The following is an 11865-nucleotide window of genomic DNA, read 5'->3' as shown; positions in this document are numbered from 1 at the left end:
CATCCTGGGCTGCATCAAAAGAAGCGTTGCCAGCAGGTCCAGAGAGGTGATTCTTTACTTTACTTTACTCTGCTCTGGTGAGGCCTCACCTGGAGTATTGTGTGCAGGTCTGGAGCCCTCAATATAAGAAGGACATGGACCTGATGGAGAGGGTCCAGAGGAGGGCCACAAGGATGATCAGGGGGATGGAGCACCTCTGCTACGAGGACAGGCTGAGGGAGCTGGGGTTGTTCAGCCTGGAGAAGAGGAGGCTCCGGGGAGACCTAATAGCAGAATCCAGTACCTGAAGGGAGCCTACAGGAAGGCTGGGGAGAACCTGTTTAGAAAGGCCTGTAGTGACAGGACGAGGGGCAATGGCTTCAAGCTGGAGGGGAACAGATTTAGATTGGAGATTAGAAGGGGGTTCTTTACTGTGAGGGTAGTGGAGCACTGGAACAGGCTGCCCAGGGAGGGGGTTGAGGCCCCATCCCTGGAGATATTCAAGGAGAGGCTCGACGAGGCCCTGGGCAACCTGGTCTAGTTGGGGGTGGCGCTGCTGACTGTGGGGAGGGTGGGCTAGATGACCCTTGGAGGTCCCTTCCGGCCTGGGAAATTCTATGATTCTATGAAACAGTGCTTTTTTGAACCCTTAGAAGGTAGCAGGGTTCAACATGAAATGATTGTGAATCATCTGTCTTCCATTTCTTATCTGGCTTGATAAGATCATTTGGTAAAGTCATTGAACTACCTTGTAAGTGATGAGACAGATAGCGTGGTGGAGGGTGAAAGGATGGTCTTTCAAATCCGTCATTGCTTAGATGGTGTTCTATAATATTTCCAAGAAATTAGTTGTTGTTTATGGTGAAAAGGCTACAGTTGAAAGATACTAGAAGTTTAGGTCTATCTTTCAATCTGTGCAACTGTGATTTGGATTTCTGAGGTCCGAATCAAAGATGGGCAGATTTTCAGCTGGATCCTGCTTTAAATGTTCTTAAGCAGTTCCCCGGGAAGCACCCACTCTGATAAATCTCAAGAAAGCAGCTTATAATATGTGCTCTTAGAGAATTCCTGGGCAGGCCTCGCTTACTGGAAAGCATTTGTGCCTGATGGCCTGAACAAGAACTAACATACAGCTTTTGTGGCTTAATAAAGGGCATTCTAGATGTGTTCCCTGGAAATGATACTGGCACAGCCTAGAAATGGTGTTGTAAAGTTGCAGATGCCCTAAGGTCCGGCTTCCCGTGACAATGTTTAAAATAAAATGCCTTGCAAATCATCAGATCTTGCAGCTAAAGATTATGTGCAGACCTCCAGCCTTCTGTCTTATCTGCCCAAGTGCGCAGTTTTCTTTTTACTTTTGCTCTTACTTATGAATAACCCTCCTCTAAGGGGTAGTTCCCGTCCTTTCCAAGTAGTGCTCTGAAACGGTGAAAAGTAGCTGTCTGGCTAAGTGACTTACACATTCAGGATTATACTGATATCCAGGTGTGGAGCTGGGATGAGAATTTCTGTGAGACTTCAGCAGGGGCTCTAACAGGTTTTGTTTTTTCTTTTAAGTACTAGTCTATACTTTAGCTGTTATAATCAATTGGTTGTAATTTCCCTTACCCGTTACTTTTACTTGGCCCTGGGATACTCCTTTACTGTTGGTTGTCCTGTAGGTTGTCCTCTCCTGTTCTCTGCAGCACACAGCAGTTCATAGAATCATAGAATATCTTGAGTTGGAAGGGACCCATAAGGATCATTGAGCCCAACTCTCTTTAGTTCTCTAAAGCCTGAAATACTCTCTACTCTTCTGGCTGTGGCAATTTATCTGAGAGAATGCAGTGGACAACTACCGCTCTGCAACAGGGTACAAGAGAGCCCTGTGCATGGTTGCCAAAGCCACCACCAGTGCAGGTGCAACACGTATGAAACATCGTGCTGGGGCTATGGTGTCCAGAAAGCAGCACAGCTTGTGGGATACTTTGCCTGGAAAGCCGACATTTTACTGCATTGTGAAGGTGAATGCTACTTCTGACCACATCTTCTCATGTTATGCTTTGTTTAGGTAAAGAAGAGATACTCAATTGCACAGGTTTCTTGGGTTATTATATGCAAGAAGAAGCCAGCCTCTACTGGTTAATTAATCAAACATTTCCAGAAAAATGCTCAGGTATCCCCGAGAATGAACCTTCAATATGTGAAGAAGAGTTAAAAAAATTACAGTAGGTTTCCTGAAAATACTGCACTTCTGTTTGTATGTGATAATATGCTGCACTTTGTGGACTGCAAATTCAGTAAAATGTCTGAGGTTGTTTGAGAACTTTTTTCTCAAAATCTGCCTTTCAGCTGGTTGTAGGTTTCTGTACAGATAGTGTTTCTAACACCCTTCCCTCTTGCAGGTTGGGAAACAAGTTCTACGTCACAAGGCTACTACGGATTAAAAAAGTAACAGAGGAGGACATGCATCATAATTTCACCTGCACGTTGCAATCTGATGAAAGAACACAAATAAAAATAGTCAAACTGAAGAAGGGTACAGTATAATCTATGAATCATACTCCTCATACATAATTTTTGATCATGCCAGCCTTCTTAATCCTGAGGGCAGGCTACTGATTTCAGAACATTTCTCCAGATAAGTTTGTGTGCTTATGAAGGCCCTGGTTCATCCAGTTCTGGACCTAACAACCCTCTTGGGTGATTCCTTCTGCTTTGAGACAGGGGCAGCAGGGATTGCTGCTGCATCTCCTAGAGCAGCTGTGCAACGGTTCTGTAGTTCAACCACTGCTGCTCTGGACATAGCTGGGAGGCTGAGATATGCTAGATATGTTAGATCCCATGAAAGAGTGTTCCCTGTGCTCTCCTACTCACCAGATTGGTGGGATCATCGGAGTGGTGGGATCACTGCTTAAGCCTTGGTTAACTACCGAAGGCTTATGCAGCTTAGAGTCTGCTGTTTGGATCACTGTGTTTGTTAAGCAACTCTTTCTAACATTAAAATCTGAGGATTTGGTTATTTTTTTGTGGTTTTTTGGTTTTGTTTATTTGTTGGTTTTTGTGGGGTGGTTGGGGGTTTTTTGTTTTTGTTTTTGGTTTTTTTTTTTTTTTTCCTGGAAAGGTCAGTCTTTTATATTCCTGATAAAGCCTGAAACATTCTGCTTGGTAGTTTCTCTCTTGTCAGGGACTCAATCCTTCTAGCTATGAAGAACTGACCTCTACCGTATAGTAGTACTTCACATTTATAGTTCAGACAGCCTGGAGATTCATAGCAAATGGGCATTCCTTCCTTGCTTTCATCTCTCTCAGCCCTTTCCAAGCTTTACCAGGAGGAAATATGTGAAAATAGACCAGTCAAAAGATAATGCATATAATAAAGCAAATGAAATACAGACTGCAATGGGCATGACAGTGCCTTCATAAAGACTTCACAAAGATTTAAGGGTTAAAAATCTGTATTAGGAATTAAAAAGACAAAGATAACAGAATAAAAAAAAATCATTAAAAAGTAAGTCTGAAAGAGACTAAAGACAAAATTTAAAAAATAAAGATCTCGGCTGAAGACAGTAAGGAGGACATTAAGGACTGTTATGGATGGACTGAGAGAGGGATGAAAGGTAGAGAATAATGGGAAATAATAAAGAACCTGAAGGAAACTCATCATAAAAATGGGTATCCCCAGTTTGGGATGCTGTCCATCTAAGAGGTTCTGTAGTGTCAATCTTCACCCCACATACAGTTCATTTATGTGTGTGGAGGGTGTGTGAGTGCGTGCAAGGTTGTTTCTCCAGTTTTTAGAGTAATCCATGTTCTATAGTTCTTCTCCATCTCAGGACAAATGGCATGCCTATGTGCATTTTAGTATTAGTATTACCAGGAAAGGATTCACATCAACATTGTGATTTTTTTGAGGTGATTTTAAAATGCCATCAGTATTGAATACAGCAATCTTGTCATATAATACTCTTTGTTAAGGCTATGATTTCCTGGGTTTCTGTTTTACAGGGAATACCCGAGATCTTCCTGTGCACATATTTACAACTGGAATGGTCCTTGCAGTGCTATTGCCATGTGTTGCTGTAGCTGTGGTGCTTGTCTGTGTGATGTTTAGAGTTGAGGTAGTTCTATTTTACAGGAACATATGCAGAAGAGATGACACTGTTGGAGGTATGGCTTGGCAAATGCGGACATTGAAATAAGTGTATTGATTTAAAAATAGTTTCTGGTAGGTTCTATAAAACAATCATATTTGAGAAAGAGATAATATAATAAATCCAGGCGTTTTGTCAATAGAAACAGCAAAGAACATGTGAAAAAGAACTGCACGGTCAGGTGCTAAAGTGAGTTGTTATACAACTGGAGCAGTAACTGCAGATAAACACAGTGAAGAAGCTGCCTCTGGAGAAGGTGGTGGAAGGGACATGGTTACATGCTGTTCAGATGTGCTCTGTTCTGCCATATTCTTCATCACAAAAGTTAATAAATGTGGAAGAGTTTACAGTTACCTATCTGTAAAGAGGATGAACATTCTGGAGTTGTCAGACAGGTAGATTGACAGAAATTTGTTTCCACCTTACTGATTCCCTTCAGTGAGGTGAACATTAAAATGCTTCCTTGACTCTGAAAGCCATTGCAATGTTTATAGATCTGTCACTGAACGCACTTAAGGAGAGCAGGAGAGCACACCACCAGTATCTTACTAGGCAGCATTGCTGTGACCTTGACTTACGGAACAAGTCTGACAGTTACCCATTCTGGGTATAATTTTTCTGAAAACTGTGGTGACAAAACATGCTCTTTATATATACCTGATTTTCTTAGCCCTCTTTAATCTCTAAATTGTCTTGAGTAAACTGCAGTGGCTGGAGATTTTTCAGTAATGGGTGGATGAAATTTATGTCTGCTAGCATTATTTATCTATCTGTTGATGTTAGCTTTTACTGTGTACACTGCCTTACAGTGAGGATCTTGGAGAACCTGGACTAGGGCACCCTGGAGGAACTGATTGTCTGATTGATACTAGGCAAGGGATTTTCTGCTGCTAGAGTTACTGCATGCTTAGGGATTCATGAGCTTTATTTTGTGCTCTCTCTTATCATGGAAGGGACCTCTAGAGATCATCTAGTCCAACTCCCTTGCTAAAGTAGGATTGCCTAGAGCACATCACTCAGGACTGCATCCAGGTGGGTCTTGAAGGTTTCCAGAGAAGGGGACTCCACAACCTCCCTGGGCAGCCTGTCCCAGTGCTCTGTCACCCTTGCTGTAAAGAATTATTTTCTCATATTTGAATGGAACTTCCTATGTTCCAGCTTGTGCCCATTGCCATGAAGTAAATGTAGTAAAGTATCCAGAAAGGGGAAGCAAAGAACTACAGTTGAAGATGCAAAGCTATGTGCACTGCTGTATCAATCCAGATAGTTGTTCCATGGGAAGGTTCAATTAGGTATTGCTCAATGTGTTAGACCTGGCCTCTGTATTGGTCTTGGATTTTGTGTTTGTATATTACTGCCCAAAGCATGACCAGACATGGTATACTCTTATAATTAAAATAATAAATTGATTCATTCTCTTTTGCCAGTACCCATTCTACAGAACTACTTGATAGTCTTAGACAAAAACTAAAATAAATGGGGAAATCTGCAGTATCACTTCAATAGCATTCTTATCAGGTTACTGACACATTTTTTGCTTCCCTTCATTTTCTTGATGATCACAGGTGTGACATTAACTGGTTACATTTATCTGTTTTTTTTTTTTTTAAAAAAAAAAAAAAGACCAACACCTTAATGTGGAAAGAATATGTTATTTTCAAATATTTGACAAATGTAATCATAATCTTTTGTATCAATTTTAAATTGATTCAGGAATTTCTATTTTTTTTTAAGACTGTTCGTGGTACAAAGGAAAGAGCAGGAGTTGCTAGATGCTTTGCTACTGAGACAACAACTTTGAAAGCCAGAATAGTGGATCAGATACTGTATTTCTAATAGTTGCTAACAAGACAACAATTGGTGATTTCTTTCCAGATGGAAAGGAATATGATGCATTTGTGTCTTACCTGAAGGATTGCATTTCTCCTACTGAAGAAGAGAGAGAATTTGCTTTGAAGATATTACCCATGATATTAGAAGAAAACTTTGGCTACAAGTTATGTATTTTTGAGAGGGATGTATCCCCTGGAGGAGGTGAGTGTATTGAATATTCTTGTAATTAAATAGGCATATAATTTTCACATAAAGGTAAAAGTCTGTAATTAGAAGGAATTCTGTGAAATGTGTTGTGCATTGAAATGCTACATTTTTCATTTCATCTAGACCATGTGCATGCAAAGTTTGCATGTGCACATTTTACATATTTTATAGATATATTTATGAATTCACATAAACCTGCACACATACATACACATATATCTTTAATTACATAAACCCCAGATGAACAGATGAAAGAGCTGGCCTGCAGAAAGTTAAGGTGAGAACACCAAAGATGTCAGCTGTTTAAAAGTAATAATGCTTGTGCTCTTGCTCTGCTTTTGCTGAGAGCAGGGGCCTGTGAATGCACTCACATTTACTGCACAGAGGAACTGGTGTCCCTGTGTTGCGGTTTAACCCCAGCCAGCAACTAGGATCATGCAGACACTTGCTCCTCCTCCCCTTGGTGGGTTGGGGGAGAGAATCAGAAGAATAAAAATAAGAAAACTCATGGGTTGAGATAAAGACAGTTTAATAGATAAAGCAAAAGCTGTGGATGCAAGCAAGGCAAAACAAGGAATTGACTCCCTGCTTCCCATGGGCAGGCAGGTGTTCAGCCATCTCCAGGAAAGCAGGGCTCCATCACATGTACCAGTTACTTGGGAAGAAAAACAGCATCACTCTGAACGTCCCCCCCTTTCTTCTTCCCCCAGCTTTATATACTTAGCATGATGTCATGTGGTGTGAAATATCCCTCTGGTCAGTTGGGATCAGCTGTCTTACCTGTGTGTCCTCCCAGCTGCTTGTGCAACCCCAGAAAAAGATCTGGGTCCAAAGATCTAGTTGAGGAATAGGATTTCATTGTTAAAAACAAAGAACAATAAGGTCAGTCAGCCTTCCTCACAAAGCAGAATCTTCTCTCCTTGTAGAATGTATCCATTTCTGACATATTTTTCCAACCTCAGATGTGCCACAGTTCTCCCAAGCCATTTTTTCCTCCTTAAATATTAAAAAAAGCATTTCAAAAGTGTTCAATCTGATTATTTTGATACTTTTAGCTTATTTCCTTTTCTGTGGTCTGATCCATTGCAAATATGGAAAACAGAGCATTTCCTTCTATTTACAGGAGCCTTTAGTGTGTTGTAATACCCTTCTCAGCCTCCTACTCCTCTCAGTTTTCTCTTCTTTAGGTTATTCCTGCAGTCTGCTTTGCCTTTCCCTACAAGGCATGTTTTCTAGATCTTTGGCTTCTGTAGACCTTGTCCCATGGTGCTGAAGCAACCACAGGAAGTTGTGCCTGAGAACTGCATGGGTGTTTGAAGTGTATCACCATTTGATTTCATTCATTGCTTGTTAAGACAGAAGTCATGGATCTAAAACACAGTTGGAACTCATTCTGTCATCACATGCTAGTCTTCCCAACCTTGCATTACTGGCAATAGATTTGGGTGTTCGGTGACATAAAGGAAGGAGTAACCTGAGAGTTACTGAATATTTGGAGTGAAGTTGCTGTTGGTGACGTTCTGTGGAATCACTCTAATGGTATCTATTATGAAAAAGCAAAGAGATGTCTGGTTGGAGGAACAATAAGTTTTGCTGCTGCCTTCTATCTGTGTGACTACTGACAGACAGCTGTCTAGTGTAGCTGGAAATTGTATGTCGGTTTTGTCTGCTCCAGAGAACAGGCTTTGGCCATTCCTGAGCTTGTTCTTGCAAACTTTTAGTTTGCAATGCCTATTAATCTCTTTGTATGGACAGGATGCTTACATGCTCTCACTTTATAAGGGGAACAGTTGGTATACATACAATTGTTAAAGGGTAAGTCGATTCAGTGCCTATTCTTTCAATTTAGTTTAATAACACTTTTATCTTTAATTTGCAGCGGTTGTTGATGATATTCATTCATTGATTGACAGAAGTCGAAGATTAATCGTTATACTGAGCCAGAACTACGTTTCTAACAGAGCCATATACGAACTAGAGAGTGGACTACATAAAGCCTTAGTTGAAAGGAAAACTAAGATCATATTAATTGAATATATGCCTATAAGTGACTACAATTTCTTGCCAGAATCACTGTCTCTTTTGCCATCAAAGAGGGTTGTGAAGTGGAAAAAGGACAAATCTCTTCCTCTGAATTCCAGATTTTGGAAGAACCTTCGGTACCTGATGCCAGCGAAACCTACCAAGATAAACACCAAAGGACACTACAGTAATCTTGACCTAGGCTCAGAAGGGGCTCAACCACAGTCTGAGGGCTGTGGCTTTAATGCACTCGTATAACAGTTATGGAGACATAAGATGCTGCAGAAAACCACACAGTTTGCTAACTACTAGAAAACACAAACTGCACACTTACTTTCAGAAGGCAGTGTTCAGAAGAGGCCAAGTCTGAGATCTGTGAAGAATGTAGAAATCGTTACAGAGACTAGGATGATGTTAACCCCAATGCTAAATGCTGTCCCAGAGAGTTTCCTCAGCAATCTGCACAAGAAGCAGAAATTTGATTCTGCTTAGGACTTACCACAAGGCACAAAGCTAAATAATGTCGAATGATGTTAGTTACACTTGCATACTTTTTAAGGCCTGTCAATAAATATACCAGTATTTGCAAAGTATTATTTAGATGCTCTTGGTTTTGTGTTTTGGTATTTCCTAAGGATCCTGCATGAAAGTAGCCCAAAATGACTCCTGCCCTGGAGAGCTTGGCATGCAGGCTTTGGGCAATGCCAAACAGAAAAATCAAGTGAAAACAGAGAAAAAGGAGGATAGAAAGAGTAGGGCAGATTTGGTTGGGCTAACAGTATTCACTACTGACCTGTACATGATCCAGACAATCCAAGTGGGAGTGATTTGCAGGAATGGTAACGACTTAGTAATGAGTTCAAAACCATGGTGACCCTCCCTTATTATTAGCTGCCTGGCAGAAGATACCAATCTGACAAAAAATCCTGGATAAAATGGAATCGTATTTCCTCCTAGTACCAGTGAGGAGAAATTAATGGAGAATAATTTTGTAAGATCTTCTGTCAGTTTGCTAGGAAATCATCAAGGCTCAGCCCGCTCTCATCATTTTCTTGCATTCAACTAATGCTAGTTCTAAGGAGGCATCTCTTTGACAATTCATGCAGCTGTCATGAAGGAACTCCGTTATCTTCTCAGTGCACTTGAGAACACAGTTGGAGTGCTAGGTGTCATGGCAATAACTCAAAATTCATGAGAATGAAATACCTTGTTGTTTGTCAAATACCTTGTAATCAAGCATAGTTTCTGACAGATGCTCAATTAAAAGTAAAGGCTAAATGTGGATTTATGAAATGGTGACAATACAGTTGCTGGATTAACACCCAGATGAAAATGAACAAAGGAATAAGGCACACATTTGTGATGTCCTTCAGACCAGTTCCAAAATGCCTCCCTCTTTCTCTTAGGCAAATAAAGAGCTATTGAAATGTGATCCTTAGGCAAAAGCCATTCTCTGGCTTAAGCTTTTACTGAAGAGGATTTCTGCTCTGTAGATATGCGTGTCTTTACCTTTCCAAATCTTTCTCAAGGTCCAGTTCTTCTCTACCAATGTTTCCTGTGATTTGTAATCATAGATCATTTTAACACTTTCCTGCGGGACTAATTCTCCTTACTTCGTAAATGCTATCTGACATACTGGGCACATCCATTTCTTGGCCAAAAAGTTGACAGAGAAGTTAATAACTTTCCTGGTACTTAACTGAGGTGTTAAACTTGCTTCTCAGCCACATAGTTTTTCATATGCTGTCATCAATATATTACCTTACAACACAAAGCATCAAATGTATTATACTACACATATGAATACGGATAGTGCACGTGGTTTGTTAAAAACTCTGGGCTGAGCCTACCCTCTATGAGAACCAGCTGCTATAACTTGAGATTGAATTTACCGTGAATGCCTCCTCACCTCAACTTGGACATATGATGTGTCTGCATATACCTGCTCTATCTCATGAAACTGTACCCTGAAGATTGTGAGACCATGCAGAATTTGACTGCACTGAGATTTTACAGAATACCAGAGGACTTCACATGAGGAAGGTTGAAAGCTAAATGGCATTAACTCCAAAGTTGTTCAAATGCCAATGAAGCAGACATTCAGATGTAGTAGAATGGACTATTTAATATCTGTAACAGGGCAAGTATTTTTGCACAGAATATTATCATGACACATTCATTTAATCTCTATAGCTGATTGTCACTGCCCATGTTGTGGTAAAGGGAGACAAGGGAAATAAGCATATGCATCCTCATATTAACACCAGATATTGCTCTTCTATCCTGAATTACTGACTTTAATCAGGGCTTGGAAATGCCTGCTTTCTGTTTACCAGTCCCTAGAGAAAAGGAGCTGCTAATATGGCTTTTGTAGACTGGAGTTGTGTTGATTTGCTTGATCGTGTATATATCAATTTATAAGTGAATTCACATGATAGTTAGTTTAAGGTAATGGGTCAATTCAGTGATTTATATTGCATCTTTTGTTCCATTTTTTTACTTAATAAAACTTTATTTCCCCTTATCCACATCTGTGGCTTCCATTTTTGCTACAGTTAGCAGTAAATGTCAAAAATCAAACTTCCAGTAAGAAGAAAAAATGAAATAAAAAGCAAAAGTGTTTTTAGGCCTGCTCTTCACAAGCAATAAACGTCTCATTTGTATTGTAGAACAATTTAAACAAAGCTAAATCCAAATAAGTGATTGGAATATGCAGTTTCCTAGGGGAGGATACAAATGGGATCATTGAGGAGACAGCTATTTTAAGATACCAGTCTTGAAGATTCTTGTCTTTCTTGCGTGTGCTACCACATGATGGTGACTCTGACAGCATAGTCTGTGCCTGCATTTTTTAAATGTTCCTGGTTGACCTCTTTCTACCACATACAATGCAGGCTAGAAGAAAAAGAGTATCAAAGAAGTCTTCTTGTCTATTGATAATTTGAATGTAAATGTTGGGAAGAATTAGGTCTATTCTATAAAGTATTAGTGTATAGTGTAGTACCATATAAGAGCCTTGAAATGTAGGAGTCTAATGAATTATAATTGTCTATGTGCCCTGTCCTGTGTGTCCAGTTTCAGTGTGCCAAGTTCAGAGAGAGTCTTTCAGTGAAGAGATCCTTCCAAATGGACACAATGTCTAATTCCATATCCATAATTTTTGCCTTCTATAAGCACTTCTGTTCCTCCGTTGCCATCTGCATTCAGAGATATGAGAGGAGGTAGAACTTGCAAACCAGGGTTAAATGGTAAAAGGTCATAAAAAATCAGCAAGAAAATAAAATAAAGATTAGCAGGTAAGAAGATGTATGAGTCTGGCCTGGAAAGTTACTCTAGAACCATGGTTATCTAATAAAGTTGTCCTCTTCTGTCTTGTTTCCTCAGAGAAAGTAAAAAAAAAAAACCAACAATTGGCTTTCTTTTGAGAAATGCCTGTGATCTGGCTTGCACAGAAGAGGCAACTTTTACGTCATTAAATCCTATATACATTTAATAAAATGTTTGAAATGTTGCCTTTCTTAGTGAGATGCTTGTGGTGTAGTTGAAAAGTATTCAGTGTTTTGAAAAAGTGTGATTGCATTTTTGGGAAAATAGTTTTCTGATTTAGTAGCTATAATTAGATAAAGTGCCTGAGTGAAAGAGTAGTTACCAAGCTTTCTGCTTTCTCCACAAGTTGTGTAAAATGCAAAAT

General features: G+C 39.9%; 1 protein-coding gene across 1 annotated transcript in view; it reads left to right on the top strand.

The window, feature by feature from the left end:
- Positions 1 to 10648, top strand: part of IL18R1 (interleukin 18 receptor 1) — a 19488-nt gene extending 8840 nt beyond the window's left edge. The window contains exons 6-10 of the mRNA XM_014962025.1: positions 2030 to 2186; positions 2364 to 2497; positions 3967 to 4128; positions 5988 to 6146; positions 8032 to 10648. Of these exons, the coding sequence (XP_014817511.1) occupies positions 2030 to 2186; positions 2364 to 2497; positions 3967 to 4128; positions 5988 to 6146; positions 8032 to 8432 (1013 nt within the window). The 3' untranslated portion in view covers positions 8433 to 10648. The remainder of the gene's footprint in view (positions 1 to 2029; positions 2187 to 2363; positions 2498 to 3966; positions 4129 to 5987; positions 6147 to 8031) is intronic.
- Positions 10649 to 11865: the final 1217 nt, after the last annotated feature.

Source organism: Calidris pugnax, unplaced genomic scaffold (genome assembly GCF_001431845.1).
Source record: "Calidris pugnax isolate Ruff unplaced genomic scaffold, ASM143184v1 scaffold853, whole genome shotgun sequence".
In the NCBI taxonomy this organism is placed as follows: Eukaryota; Metazoa; Chordata; class Aves; order Charadriiformes; family Scolopacidae; genus Calidris; species Calidris pugnax.
This window is presented reverse-complemented; position numbering and strand designations above follow the sequence as displayed.